Genomic DNA, 15,656 nt, shown 5'->3' with positions numbered 1-15,656 from the left:
ACTGTTTTGCTGGCGCTTGAACACACTTTCCTGTTTATCACAACAAATGGCCAAGCAAAGCGCATGACACTGACAAGGTACGCGATACAGTACGAGACCAAACGCGATTTCGATTTTGAAGACTGAAGAGTGTTTTTAGATTTATAGAGTACATGTATAAGAGTTCAATGTACTACACTAAAATGAATGTTCGAAGTTGTAAATAAAGATTATTAGAGTATGTTTAAAGAAAATACTACTTCAGTCTTTCTACTTCAAAATTTCATGTTGAAGTCAATGTGGTACTTGCTGTTTCTTTGTAATTATTTGTGAAATTTACTAGCAAATTTTGAATGAAAATTATTTCTACTCAAATGTTTTTTCCCCAGTGTATGTAGATGTGCTTTGTAAAGCTTCCTCTCTTGATCATTTATGGAAATGATGTTGCGAAACAGGTCACTTAGAACAAGTCACAGTTATGATGTCAGCACATTAACATATAGAAATCTTAAAGGTACAGTAACAAAAACAGTGTGTTTAATTTAATGTAAAGGTTACGTAAAACTAAATTGTAGCTGTTTTCGGTGCAAAACATTAGGACTTTACATTAAAACATTAGGACTTTACATTTGCATTATTGTATAAGTATGTATGAAGGCATATAACTGGACTAACTGATTTTACCGAACGCAGGATGATCCCTTCTGGACTGTGCAGTACATGTCAACATCCGAGCGCTGGTCAGTTGGGAACCAGACAGTTTGCAGCTTGGAGCAGATGCTGAAACTAGCGGCTAAGTCCAAGAGCTCAGCCGTATTCACTCTGCACAGACCACCGGCCAATCACCCCCACCGCCACGACTGGGTCAACCTCACCCTGGACACTGTTCTGAGGTCAGGAATACCACAACGGCAGGTTAGTCTTGAGGGAGTGATGCTCACGTTTGATGTGCTACTGGAAATCTCATTGTCCTTGGTCAGGGGTTGAAATGGATGTGTTCAGAGATAAGATTCAGGATACAAATCTGTTCCCGGTTTATGTGGTTGTATTGGAACGCCCCCTAGCTGTGACTAATATTAATTGCATAATGGTTGTAACGTTAACCCTATAAATCCTACTGAATTGTATTTGATATAGACGTTTCTAAAGCCTTTAAATTATCAACATGATCAAAACCTTGCTGAAAAACCTGTTGTGCTGTGCTGTTTTAAGAAAAAGTTCTTTAAAAATAACTACTATTTTTATTTCACAATGAGCACTTACTGGACTTAAGCAACTTGACTTTACTTGGTAATCCATATATCATGTTTTTCGAAATATCATGTTTTAATTTGAGTATCGAATATGATGCATCATGCTTTAGAGGAACGTAAATTTGTCATTATGAGCTCTCAATCATCATTGTAATGCATTGCATTATATGTTTTGCCATCCACAATAAAAAAACTACAAAGCTTTCAACATAAAACCAAGTGTTTCACAATACTGTCACGCAAGAAATATTTCCGACTTTGTCTGATAATAAAATTATATCATATCATATTTGCATATTGTCTTACTAAGACACATTATTGGAAGATACAAAGTGACAACTGATATTTATATGCATTATTTTAGTCTGCTATGCTGTTATAAAAATCTCATTGATTTACATTACAGGCTAATAGAATTTCATTTAAATTTTGGCCATAAAAATTATAAATATAATCAGGTTTTATTAAAAAAAATACTGTACACTGCCATTCAAAATACTTTAAAGAAGTCTTTTCTGCTCATCAAGGCTGCATTTATTTGATTAAAATACAGAAAAATAACATTAATATTCTGAAATATTATTGCAATTTAAAATAGTCGTTTTCTATTTTAATATACTTTAAAATAGACTTTATTCCTGTGATGCAAAGCTGAATTTTCAGCATCATTACTCCAGTCTTCAATGTCAGATGATCCTTCAGAAATCATTCTGGTATGATTTATTTTCAATGTTGGAAACAGTTGTGCTGTTTAATATTGTTTTTGAAACCTGTGATACTTTTTTCAGGATTCTTTGATGTATAAAACGTTAAAAAGAACAGCATCTATTTAAAATAGAAATATATGCATGTAAAATAGAAATAAATATATATGTGTGTGTGTGTGTGTGTTGCATATATATATATATAAACACATTTAAATTCTTTTTGTGTGTGTGTTATGTGTAGGTGATGTGGACGGTGGACAGTAACAGGGAGATGGTGAGGAACGTGGCTCCAGGTTTACAGCAGACATCTGTGCAGAAGCTGCCTCTCGACACACTCCATCATAAAGGCATCAGCAGGGTCCTGCTGCGCTACAACCAGGCCTCTGCGCAGGACGTCCGGTAGGTTGCTGCCCTATTTACAGACACCTGGTCTCGCTTACAACATCTACATTACACAATAAAGGACAGTTTTGGAACAAAAGCTGCAGTGTCTGCGCCACTAGTGTAATGAACTGAAAATGCAAAAACCTGTAATTGCGCTGTCAAGTGTGTAAAAGCTATTCATATATCTCTGTGTTTATTTTAATAGGCTGTATAATGAGAACAACATCAGTCTGACTCTGTGTTCGGTGAACAAGCCGTGGCTGTATTCCCTGCTGTGGTGCAGTGGGGTGCCGTCCGTCTCCTCCGAGGCCCCGCAGGTGCTGAGGAAGGTGCACTATCCGCTCTGGCTCATGGTACGAACCCTCATCTGCTTGTAGATTATTCATTAAGCAACGGCACAAAGCCGTCATGCTTTTCCAAGATATATAATTGGTCAGCATCTGCTGTTCTGGCCTTTATTCAAAATGAGAAGCATACTGCCTTTTTTAAAATATAGTTTTTCTAGAATATAACTTAAAAATAAGATAAATATGTTAAGGGGCAAATACATGATTGAGATTTACATTTTTATATAATAAATATTGATAATTACCTTATTTAATAATTTATATTTTTATATTTAATGGTGAAAAAATGATCTAGCAATGGCTGTGATAGCTATTCTCTTGCGCCATCTAGTGGTGTGTGTGTCTCATTAACGTTTGTGTCTTTTTCTAGAGTCCGGATGAGTACTGCTTGATATGGATCTCTACTGATCTCATTTCCTTTGCTGTAGTTCTGGGAATATTTATATTCCAGAAGTAAGTGTCCACTTGTTTGACATGGTATGCTGTAGATTATAGGGATAATGTTTTATTCAAAGTAAGACCTAGTTCTAGTTCAGTGTTATTTTTGGACTATTTATATTCTGTTGTAGTATTTATTAATATTTTGAATTCGCTTTTATTTTTATATGTTTTCATTTTATTTATTTAGTTTAGTTTAAGTTTTAGTAGTTATGTTATGTGCATTTGTCATTTTTTGGTTTTATTTTTATATATATTTTTTAGATTTATATATTAGATTAAATAAGATTTTTTAGATTTTAGTCATTTTAGTACTTCAACTTATTTTACTTTTTCTATTATTTATAATGAAAAAGTCGGTTGCCAATACAACAATTTATAATTTTTGTTTAAGCTTTTCATCTAATATTTTTATTTTATTTTATTTTTTTATTTTATTTTCCCAATTAATTTTAGATTTAGTTTTAGTTAACAAAAACTTTCAAAATTCTTCTTCCAACTTCTTTCCAACTTTCCAATACATATACTAAATTACTTAAATTAAATTTAAATCTCTTAAGAAGTCATGTCAATCTCATATACATTATGAGCAATAAAGTATTAGAAAAAATATATATTAATGTTTATAGAAAGTTAAAGTATCTATATGCAAATTTTTAGTTTATTCTACTATATCTGAAATGTCTTTTTATAACCTTTTGTTAATTGTATACCTTGTATAATTTATTCAGAGATCGCCATGAAAATAGCCTTGATGCTGGCATGGCGTTAAAAAGTGAATAAATAAATAAATTAGTTTATTCTACTAAAGAAATGTTTTATTATAGTATTTAAATTTTAATAATTTACTTTTAAAGGGGTCATATGATGCGATTTCAATTTTTCCTTTCTCTTTGGAGTGTTACAAACTCTTGGTGCATAAAGAAGATCTGTAAAGTTGCAAAGACTAAAGTCTCAAATCCAAAGAGATATTCTTTATAAAAGTTAAGAGTCAGCCACACCTACCTAAAACGGCTCGTTCTAACACGCCCCATGTCTACGTCACTATGTGGGAAGATTTGCATAACGCCGCCCAAATGTTCACGCAAAGAAAGAAGGCGTGGTTTCAGTAACCGCAGTTAGTGTTGAAGCAGCCATGTCAGGGAGAAGCTGTGTGTTTCTAGGCGAAAGCAAAAGCACTAGTGGTGGAAACACGCAAAGAAAGAAGGCGTAACTTTTATTCTCGCTGTAGTATTGTTGTTGCCGCCGCCATGTCGTGAAGGTGCTGTGTTTCGTTGTGAAAGCGAAACTACTTTGTTTGGCGGATCGCCGGATCGGCTTTCACCGTGGACGAAGCGGAGTCCAGCCCGGGGTCGTCACATGTGGTTGCTGCAAGCCTCCTTCGTCGAATCCGTCGGCCGTGCCGTTCTCAAGCCCGCCGCCTCTGCTCACTCAAGGCGGCCTCCATGTGGAAAACAGTATGTGTGTTTTTTTAACCTTAAACCGCATAAACACATTTCATTACACCAAATACACAAAATAATGTTCTTTTTAGCAACATCATATGACCCCTTTAACAAATAAAGTCACTCCTAAAACATCTAGATTGTAAGTTCTAGTAAATAAATATGTAATAACTTCACTTGGATTGTTTCACACAATCAAATTATGTGTTGTAGTTTCATCAGATGTAATCAAATACAGCCTCCCATGGGAAATTCACATTGTTTGACCTTTACAAAACAAATATTAATGCATCCTGAAACATGATTACCTCTAGCGTGAAAGAGAAGGAAAGAAGGATAAGAAGAAAACGTGTTTGCGTTGATATTGTTTTGCATTATAATATTATGTTTAATGCTGGAGATCAGCATCACTGGTAAATGCGTGAACTGAAAACTCAATGTTATGTTGGGCTCTGGATCCTCTACGTTTGCTGCGCTTGCCATAGTGACATTTGCATCTTCTTTTCTGAACTGACCTCTTAATTCTCTCCCTTTCTTTTACTCTTGTACCCTTTCTTCCACCTCTGCTCCTCTTCTTCTTGCTCTCTGCCTGATGTGCATGCTCCTCTTCTCTGCTGCATTCTGGCATCTCTCAGCTATCACATGATCAGGTAATTGGGTCAGCGCTGTTGGCCCATGCTGCCAGTGTATATCTCCCTTTCTTGCCCTTCTTTCTCTGTATAACCCTTTTTCAATCTATCTGCCTGGATCTTTCGTTCTACCTGTATTTTGTCAATGCTATTACTAACTCTTCTCACTAAACCACAGCCCACATGATTACACTTTAATATCACTGCTTATCATTTAACATATAATTAATATTTAATTGAGGTACATTATGTGGAATGACTTGGATTAAGGTTCACAAACAGGAAGACTTGATGGGTTTTGCTAAGTCATTCCGCACTCATCCACTAGGGGGTGACAATCACATGACTGACAGTTACAGATTATTTAGCTGGCTTTTGTTTCAGTCAGAGAATAATTTTCTATCGTTGCAGAAGAGTGTTTTTTCCCCACGAAAACAGTTTACACTTAGATGGAAGGTTATCTATATTTCTACCAGCTGTCCAGTTGAATTCAAATGCTTTTGTTTTGGACCAAAAAACACCCCAAAATGTCAGTTTTGACAGATGGTGTGGGATTAAGAGATATTATTAGAATAAATAAATAAACATAATAAAACATACATTGTATTTTGGGTCATTTGAACAGATGGTCGCTAGAACTTTAGATTAACAGCTTTGATTTTAGTTCATACATAAATCTAAAATCTTAAGAGTTTAGTATATTATTCATGTAATACCTTTCAAAAGATTGGGTTTGGTAATTTTTTATTTTATTTTAAAAGATGATCTTTATTTGATTAAAATACAGTAAAATAGTAATAGTGTGAAATATTGTTACATTTTAAAATAACTGTTTTACTATTTTAAAATAAATATATTTCATATTAAAATATAATTTATTCCTTTGATGGGCAAGCTGAATTTTCAGCATCATTACGCCAGTCTTCAGTATCACATGATCCTTCAGAAATCATTCTAATATTCTGATTTGCTGCTCAAGAAACGTTTATAATGATCAGTTTTGAAAACAGTAACTGAATATTTTTGTGGAAACTGTAATATATCTTTTTTCAAGATTATTTGATAAATAGAAGGTTTAAAGAACCGATTAATTTGAAATATAAAAAATTTGAAATATCACTTTTGATCAATTTAATGCATCCTTCCTTAAAAAAGTATTAATTTCTTGGGGTCACTGACCCAAACTTTTGATAGGTAGTGTAAACACACTGTATATATCATAGACTACCAATTACATTAGTAGATCACTGTGAGACTAATGATTTTAAAAAGCATAGATTTTATTAGCTGAGTCAGCAGTATCAGTGTGAACTCTGTCACTAAGGTCAGTCTGTGTACGTGTGTGTGTTTGTGTGTGCACGTGATCACAGATGGAGAATGAGCGGGATGCGGAGCTACAACCCAGAGCAGATCATGCTGAGCGCAGCCGTCGGGAGATCCAGCAGAGATGTCAACATCATGAAAGAGAAGCTCATCTTCTCTGGTAAGAGCCACCTAACCACATCCTTTTGACGTTTCTCATATTGCGTGTGTATGAGAGTGTTATACGTAAGCTTTATTACACTGTGCTCTGAAATACTGGATTCTGATTGGTCAATCAAATATTTGTATAATAACCACTAAACTACATATTTCACCATTGTCCATGGTACAATACTGGTGCTGTTTTTTTCATGTGTCATATATTACTTCACATTGTTTCTCTTTCTATACCAAGAAGTTAGAAAAGCTCATTAGCACCATCTTGTGACTCAAATCTGAAGGACTTTAATATTTTTATTTTAAAGGAATAGTTCACCCGGGATTGAAAATGTGCTGAATATATACTCACCCTCAGGCCATTCAAGATGTAGATGGGTTTCTTCATCGGAACAGATGTGGAGAAATTTTGTATTACATCACTTGCTCACTTGTATCCTCTGCAGTGAATGGGTGCCTTCAGACTCAGAAACACCACTCCAGTCCATCAAGTAATGTCTTGTGAAATGAAAAGCTATGGGTTTTTAAGTTGATGTTTTTATCAGCTGTTTGGACTCTCATTCTGACGGCACCCATTCACTCCAGAGGATTCATTGATGATGTATTTCTTTGATAAGTAGCTGTGTAATAAGTGGGATAATGTACAGCCGATGTTCATTATCGCATTATCTCCTTCAGAGTGACACAAGATCCCTCTGTCATGGGTTATTTTGCGATTTATGTCCAGTTGACACATGCAATGTGTTTTTGGATTATTATTGTGTGTGCATGTGTCCCAGCAATGTTTGCATGCCTCTGTGTGTGTGTGTGTGTGTGTGTGTGTGTTTGCCCTGTCTCTAAGGTCAGCCACAGTAGCTGTCCACCTCCTGGGTTTGAGTCTGTGTCACCGCATCCCTTCATCCCATTCCATCTCATTCCCTCCCCTCACCTTCCTGTCTCTCACTGTCTACCACCATCCCGTCTCTTCCTGCATCCATTCTTCCATCAATCCATACTCCACTGACATCCCACAGCTTGAATGATAGCTCATGCAGGGCTGTAGCATCAATGGCCAGGGTAACTGTGGCCTGCGTTTGGTGAGTATGAGGGTGATGATAACTAACCCGATCATTCAGACATGTGGAATTCACAAAGAAGATCTACAGTGTGCTTTTTCACCACTGGCTCTGTTCCAAGTGTGCAAACCCACATAAGTAGTTACCATAAAAAGCATATTAATATATTAAACCTTATGACTAAGTTGAAATGTTCTATATAGGCATAAACTTAGTAAATGGTCACACATGCACTCCTTACCATTTTTTTTTTACATTTTGAAGTAGGTATTCTTTGTTATTGTTATTTTTAAAAAAAGTCTCTTTTGCTCACCAAAGGCTGCGTTTATATAATCAAAAATGCAGTAATATTGTGAAATATTATTACAATTTCAAATAACTGTTTTATATTTGAATATATTTTAAAATTTAATTTAATCCTTTGATGGCAAAGCTGAATTTTCAGTACTGCAGACTTCGTCACATGATCATTTAGAAATCATTCTTACCCATGTTGAAAAGAACTGAATTTATATATGTAAATCATAATAAGTGTCTTTTAATGTCACTTTTAATCAATTACACCCATCTTTGCTGAAAAAAAAAAATATATATTTCTTACACCAAAACCCACTGGAACGGTAGTTTACATAAATACTGAATTAAATAATTATCAAGAACATTTCTATTGATATTACGGAGTAAAGGTTTTGAATGTAATATTGTTTCCTTCAACTTTGTCTGCCATCTTGAATATGAGACTTGTCTATTGAAAGTTGACTGTTGTTTAAAGTAGCGTTAGCATGTAGCTAAACTAATGAATTTATCCACTACTCGGCACAAAAAGTAATAATAAAATATAGTTTCCATCTCGGATTTCCTCAGAGAATAAATTGCTTTTCACAATTACACTATCTGTAAACAATATGTGTAATACTGACTTCAGCCAAGATTTTTAGACAAAAGTCCATCTTATAAGGTAGAAAAAGTATGCAGTTTACTATTTTAAACTGCTTTCACATCAGATTCACACCTGTGATGCCTAATAAAGTGCTGTCTAGGTAGGCAGCTCACTAGGGTTTGGAACAGAGCCGGTATATCTCCAGTATGATTGAAGATCCTTGGTTTGTGGTTTGTCATAGTGGAGGTCTTGTAAACGTTGTGGGCGTTAAGCATAATTTGTATTGCCTCCTGTCATCTTATTCCACAGAGGTGAGCAACGGAGTCACCAGCGATGAACCCTATACGGAAAATGAATTTAACTACTACACCAATTAAGACATTGCTCATTGACTCATGGAACAAAAAATCACATCACATCCTGATCAAGCTTGTGGTGTCTCCTCTGAACTACTGACTCAACTCTTAGCCTACTGTTTCTGATGGCCCCGTGTACAGAAAATTCTTTTTTTTTTCTTCCACTATTAAGTTGCTTGTTTTAAATTCTGGACAGTAAAGAGAAGTAGGAAGTGCGGTTCTGCTGTTGACTATTACCAAAATTTGTGGCCTCTTCCCCTACGTAACGCTTGAGGATTCTGGAATGCCTGTTACTTGCTTCGTATTGAAAGCATGCCTATGATAATATAGTGGATTTTATCTGTCGGTTTTTGGGGATTTTATTTTTCTAATCTTCCATAGCCAGCCAATGTGGAGTATAACATATTATGCCAGTTTTTCTTTTTATTTCTAGACCTTGGTTTGGTGTGATATTCAGTCAATTGATGCCTTCTGTTCAAACGGTTTTTAAGAATTTTTAAGAATAAACAGGTGTTTACAGAGTGCCTGCCTTTAGCCTTCAAGTTATATTTGCTGTATTTAATATACCACCTATTTAGCATGTGGTTCAGTTGTCATTTTGGAAGGAAATCACCCAGCCTTATTGTCTTAGTAGATATGATGCCAGATTACATGGAATATTTATGTTTGGCATATCTGTGGTTTAATTTAGGAAAAACAAAAAAAGTCCCCAAGTTAGGTTGAAATGGTGGATTACAGAAACCAAAACTTAAAGATCCATGAAAAAGGGTCTGTCCAAAATTGAGTTTGGATTCTATAGTTGAACACTGTTTATAAAGGAAGCTGGCTTGGAGTTTCAATGCTGTGCAATATTACTCGGACACTGTCCTATAAAAAGTGTGTTTGAATATTGCTCAGTGATTATTTTATTTTTTTAACTGTTACATTGTCATTTTAGTCTCAACCCTTTCGTTTGAGTAGCTTTTCATGTATTAAATATTTTGTACAGGGCTTCCCATTGCTGAGATGTCCTGACCCTTTACTTAATATTGTAAATGTGAGATGTGACATTGTTTACAGTGGCTTGTGCTGTCACACAGAGGACGAGGCTGAACGATTGTGCTGTTTGATGTTTTTATTTTGTATTGATGTGTTTCAGAGGTCGATCAATAAAAAAACTCTGCAGTTTTAACAAGGTTTGTTTTTCTTTGCACAGTAGCAAAAGTTAAAGGACTTTAATCACACACACAAACCAGGTTCTGTGCATAATGCAACAAATGAAATGGTAAAGGACTGTACAAAAATAGAATTCAGTGTTTTTTTACAGTTACAGTAATGTTTTGAATATGCATTCACACTGATAATTGTTTTCCCTTTTGACTTTGTGCAATGTTCTGAACTCCATATGTAAAGTGCATTAAACTATATTCACCTCTAATATTAAGCCTTTAGCATTATATAAACAAAACAGGTCAACACAAAAAGCAACATCTTTTTTTTTTTTGGTCAATGTGGGTAATTATACTTCACTTTTTTAATATGCAGAAAAATGTGAACCTAAACACGAAATATATATGTAAACATTTATATATCTTTTAATTCACATTCTTATAAAAGTTTCAGTTTGAAGAGTTAATGAACTAAATACCACATTGGTCATGCTGGTACATTTTAAATGATTCCTATTTAACAGTTGGCAGGTGGTATTACGGTTTACTAATACTTAACTCTATTAAAAAAAAAGCCTCACAAAAAAGACAGTAAGTCTTTAAAAAATAAAGTCCAAACCAGACTATGCTTAGTCTACAGTACACATTTAACTGTGGCAATGAATAAAAAGGCACAAGCAAAACTCCAGTAGACAGAAACCGGTAGCTGAAATCACAACTAGCCTTGGCAAAATAAATAAATAAATAGCTGAGACTGGAATGATTATTCAGTTATATACAAACAGCTGCTTCCCTGAATATAACATCATTAAACCTGCTAAAACCAGTTGTCAAAGACTTCTTGCACAGTTAGTACCAGTTAGGCACAAAGATGGCAATAAACTAACCGATATGGTTCCAAGCAGACACTTGCTCAAGATAACGGGAAAAACATTTTCTCAATGCTTAGATAAATGTATAAATTTTAATTTGGGCCAGACGTTAAGTACAAATGCTCCAGTAACCATTGTGTTTGGCCCAATCAGGAATTCATTGCAAAGCTAATGTGTTTAAGGAAGCAAAAACATATAACACACACATCGTTTAACCGGTTTTTGGTTTGTTGGCACATAGCAGTCACGTAACAAATGCCCAAGTAGCAGTTTAAGTCTCAACCAATCAGCTGAAGTTGGTCTTAAGAAGGTGCCTGTTGGGAATCTCAATTGCGCTGACCTGGAGAGGCCAAGAGCCGCCCATGATGCCTGCTTGAATGGCTACCCCGGTCACCACGGCCAGGTCAGGGTCCACTGAGGTGTTTGGTTCCTTTCCAAAGTACTGACTAATGAGCTGTCTAATGCGGGGGATCCTCGTAGACCCTCCCACCAGGACAATCTCATCCACTTCCTCTTTCTCTAGATGGCCCTCTATGAGGACAGTCTCAATGGGTGCCAGAATCTTCTGGAAGAGATCTGCATTCAGCTCCTCAAAGAGTTCCCGTGTCAGCTTCTCCTGAAACAGGACTTTTTCCTCTAGCGCTCCATTCGCTCCCGTTGTCTGCAGGTAAAGAGGGACACGGAGGTGAACGTGAGGCTCCTGGGTGAGGTTGAGCTTGGCGGCCTCCACGGCCTGTCGGAGGAGGTGGATGTCTTCTTTAAGAGTAGGAGGCACGCCGTACTGCTGCCGCACTCGCTCAATAGTGTACTGCAGCAAACGCTGGGTGAAGTCCTGCCCTCCAAGCTTGTTATTACCTGTGGAGATGAAGACCATGTGTTAATCTCGTGCTGAAACAGGATGAAGGTTGTGCACCCGATGTGACACCATTTCCATGTGTGTTAGGTAAATGCCAGTGAGGTTTCGCTGAGATTGCACTACCCAAAACCTTCTAACCTAAATACCCATTGAGGTCAAACCACAGAGCCTGGGGAAAAACATAGTATGTGTATTCAAATACAGAAGGTCATAACCAGGGTCCCTACCTTCTCTAAACAATGAATTTCAATGCTTTTCTATGAATTTTCTAATCATTTGTGATGACTCTATAAGGATTTGAAAAATAAAAAAAATTAAAATACAACTCACAAAAAATACTGTAGAACTGAACAAGAAAAACTTACATAACTACAAAAAATTCCATGAAATTTGAATTCATATATTTAGATTTTAACATTAATGTATTACAAATATAATATTATAAGATAATATAAATGAATTGCTTTATATTTTAAAGGTGTATGCTGCTGTGGGTAGTCATTTGAATGATGTACACCCACGTGAGATTGTCATTGTGCTCCTAACAGTTTTCTATTTTTAAAAAAATGTTTTAATAATGCATGGTGCAGGTCGCTCCCTTCAATGAATTTCGCCGTGAAGAAATGACGTGACCCGCGCTGTTTCACCCGCGCGTGCGATACGTCAAAGCGTAGTGTTGTTTGGGGATACGAGGCGCGAAAATTAAACAGCTGAACACATGCGTTTTGCCAGCAAAACAACAGGAAAATTGGTACTTGTACGGCTGAAGAAGCAGAAAATATCTCAGGTCACAAGACAGAAAAACCGACAAAGACAAATAACAAGCGTAAACATCAGTACTGGACATAAGTGGAACGATTTGACGACGGCGAAAATTCTGAGTCGCCTCTCTTTTTTTGTTGGACAGGACAGGAAAGGGAATTCATAATTGTGACTAAAAGCAAAACGCTTTATAAAATGATGAACCTGGCATTCAAGCCTTTAAACCATTTTAAAGAAAAGGGGTGAGTGAAAATGATAAATGAATATGTATATTATTTGTTATAATAAAATAGTAGGACAACAGGAAAATACCATTGAACCCTTTCTGAAGAAAAAAAAAAACTGCACAAATCAAGTGAATGGCCTGTATCAATATTAGAAGGACAAGAAGTTTGCACGTAGTTTTGCACGGATTTTTCAATGCAGTTTTCATAACAAATGAACAAGTGTGGTATTTGGTGCAAAAAATCATTTAGAGTGCAACACTGTAATTAAAAAAGCTTCAAATTTCTTGCATCCGTAAATGGACATCAGCTGAATTCTACATTAATGTGTACGTTAAATTAGAATTAACTGCTTGGCAACCATATACAACTAAACTTTGCTTCATGTTACACCCATTATTTCTTCCTCCTCTTTGCTTTAATAAACAAACTTGCAATAATGGAGACAATACAGAGCAGGATGTGTCTCAAATATGTAAATAACAAAGTAGCCCTGCCCATTAATAGCCACACAAATATACCTACCATAGTAAAATCTCTCCTAGTTGATACATTTATAATGTCATATCACCCAGCTCACCTGCCATTGCTCTGGTAAGGAACATGCCACCCTGCTTATTAAGAAGTGACACATCTAGTGTTCCTCCTCCCAGATCCACCACCAGCACATTAAACACTTCTGCTTTATGCAGTCCATAAGCCATCGCTGCCGCCGTGGGCTCATTTATCACCCGCAGGATGTCCAGCCCTGATGAGGAAGACATGCACAATGATCGATCAGTTAACTATTATAGATTTAAACCAGAACATTATCAGCTTTTACAAGGATACTTGTACTGATTTCTATGGAAGCCAGTTTCCGCCACGTAATATAAAACTCAGAAAAAGGTAATTGCAAAACAAGTCAGAATTCCGAGATATAAACTTAGAATTCTTACTTTTTTCTTGCAATTCTGAGTGTACATCTCACAACTCTGACTTTTTTCCTCTGAATTCTGAGTTTTCTCAGAATAGCAAGGGAAAGGTTTGAATTGTGAGATAAAAAGTCACAATTTACCTTTATTTATTTTTTGTTTGAGTGCCTTCCATAGATTCCAATAGCAAGACAACCAAGTTGTGACAGACTAAAGCTGTGGTTACATTAGCAAAATTTTGTGTGCAAAAAAAGGTCAATTGTCAATAGCATAGAGATGCATGAAGGACAGCTTGTCTTGCACTGAAATTACTTTCAAACCAAGTAGCTTTCTGTTGGTCAATGCAGTGAATTTGTGCGAAAAATTTCCTAATTGTGGATTCCTAATGAAATGACCGGCTTTTGCGATTAATGTAAACCTTAAGAAGTGAGTAGTAAACGGACCAGCTAGGTTAGCAGCTCTTATGGTGTAGTTTCTTTGCCTCTCATCAAACTCTGCTGGCACTGATATAACCGCTTTATCGATAGGTACTCCTAGTTGTTTCTCCGCCATCTTTTTCATTTTCAGCAGGAGACGGGATCCGATGAATTCAGGAGTAACTGTGAAGGTGCTATTTGTAGAGACTAAAAATTCTGCACTCCTGTTGTTGAATATCACCTAAAATAGTAAAGAAAATGTTAGAGACACTGTAAGCAGTGCAAGAGCAATTAAAGACTGTAAAATATGAAATGTGTACCTTAAACGGGTATCGCGCGCTCTCTTTCTCTAAAGTGTCTTCATCGAAAATCTTCCCTATAAATCTCTTGGCATCATAAATTGTGTTTTGAGGATTTGTGTCAGACAATTCCTGGCCCTCATGTCCAGAAAACACACCAGTGGGGGTGAATGACACCACACTCGGAATGCTGTTGCGACCTTTGTCATCTTCAATAACCGCAATCTCGCCTGTGCCAGGCTGAAACACTCCCACAGAGCAGAAAGTGGTCCCAAGATCCAACCCAATGACCCTGGGCTTCGGAGGGGGCAGGTACTGCTGTCCCAGGTATCCTGCCAGGAACAAAGCCAGGATAACAGAACCTGTAGGGACACACAAAAATATATATGACTAAGAAAAAATGGTGAAATCAGGAAATGTTTCTTTCGTTATATAGGCTACCATAAAACTTAATGGTTACTATACGCATGTCGTTCATATGTATTACAAAAGTATATTATCCAAAAACGTGGTATGTAGAAAAAATAAAACACGGCAATTCTAGACCATATTCCTGGTGAGTTGATGCGCAAGCATGCTGTCTAGATAGGTAACGTTAGCTAACTAGATGTTGAAACAGCCGCTGTAACATCTGTAGTATAAAGTACGGACGCCAGCTGTGTCTATAAATGGCGTACATTTTTTTGGACTTTTTTGTCTCAAGTTGGACAATATATCTATCTGTCTGTCTGATGTACCGGTTGTTATCCACGTACAGTCAGTTATTTCATGACAGATGCGTCAGTGCTATTTCTAGCTAAATGCTACATAGATGGTTATTCTGTTAAATTTGACATATATATTTAGGAGTACATTAGTTTAATTTAACACTTACCTATTATGGACATTTCCCCGGCCATGTTTCCAACCCAGTATGTTATGGATATTTGTATAAGAGATGTTCATTCAGTATCTGCTCTGACTGAGCGAACATACACGTCGACCTAATACGGACTGTTTGGCTGATGGGGGTTGTAGTTCTTTTAATCAGTAGCATGGTTACAAATGTGATAGGAACTGCTGCTGTTAACTACATTTCCCAGAATGCACTGTAAATCGCAAGCTGACTTCTGCACAACTTCCTGTTATCATTTTTAGTTTCGAAACCGGAGACTTTAAAGAAGATCTTAAGTTTATCAGAAAGAAGGCAAAAGGAAGGGGCTTACGAAACAGA

At 36.3% G+C, this 15,656-nt stretch overlaps 2 protein-coding genes across 4 annotated transcripts in view; one reads left to right on the top strand and one right to left on the bottom strand.

The window, feature by feature from the left end:
- The window catches only part of LOC107714175 (glycerophosphodiester phosphodiesterase domain-containing protein 5-like), a 47,956-nt gene extending 38,419 nt beyond the window's left edge, over window positions 1-9,537 (top strand). The window contains exons 11-18 of one of the 3 annotated variants that reach the window (XR_001636964.1): window positions 673-894; window positions 2,181-2,338; window positions 2,529-2,676; window positions 3,041-3,123; window positions 5,189-5,203; window positions 6,553-6,665; window positions 7,503-7,737; window positions 8,906-8,983. Coding sequence is in view for 2 of the 3 variants with exons in the window: in XM_016519929.1 (XP_016375415.1) it covers window positions 673-894; window positions 2,181-2,338; window positions 2,529-2,676; window positions 3,041-3,123; window positions 5,189-5,203; window positions 6,553-6,665; window positions 8,906-8,973 (807 nt within the window). In the remaining variant the exon portion in view is untranslated. Of the gene's footprint in view, window positions 1-672; window positions 895-2,180; window positions 2,339-2,528; window positions 2,677-3,040; window positions 3,124-5,188; window positions 5,204-6,552; window positions 6,666-7,502; window positions 7,738-8,905 lie in introns of all 3 variants that reach the window. The other 2 variants (XM_016519929.1, XM_016519930.1) reach the window with 2 other exon arrangements.
- LOC107714176 (heat shock 70 kDa protein 13-like) lies at window positions 9,379-15,453 on the bottom strand. Its single transcript, XM_016519931.1, has 5 exons — window positions 15,318-15,453; window positions 14,465-14,805; window positions 14,172-14,385; window positions 13,395-13,562; window positions 9,379-11,827 (listed from the first exon to the last, which is right to left on the bottom strand). The coding sequence occupies exons 1-5, from the start codon at window positions 15,340-15,342 to the stop codon at window positions 11,259-11,261; spliced, it is 1,317 nt and encodes a 438-aa protein (XP_016375417.1). The 5' UTR covers window positions 15,343-15,453; the 3' UTR covers window positions 9,379-11,258.
- Between the last annotated feature and the right edge of the window lie 203 nt (window positions 15,454-15,656).

This window comes from Sinocyclocheilus rhinocerous, unplaced genomic scaffold (genome assembly GCF_001515625.1).
Source record: "Sinocyclocheilus rhinocerous isolate Xijiao unplaced genomic scaffold, SAMN03320098_v1.1 scaffold1561, whole genome shotgun sequence".
Taxonomy (NCBI): Eukaryota; Metazoa; Chordata; class Actinopteri; order Cypriniformes; family Cyprinidae; genus Sinocyclocheilus; species Sinocyclocheilus rhinocerous.
This window is presented reverse-complemented; position numbering and strand designations above follow the sequence as displayed.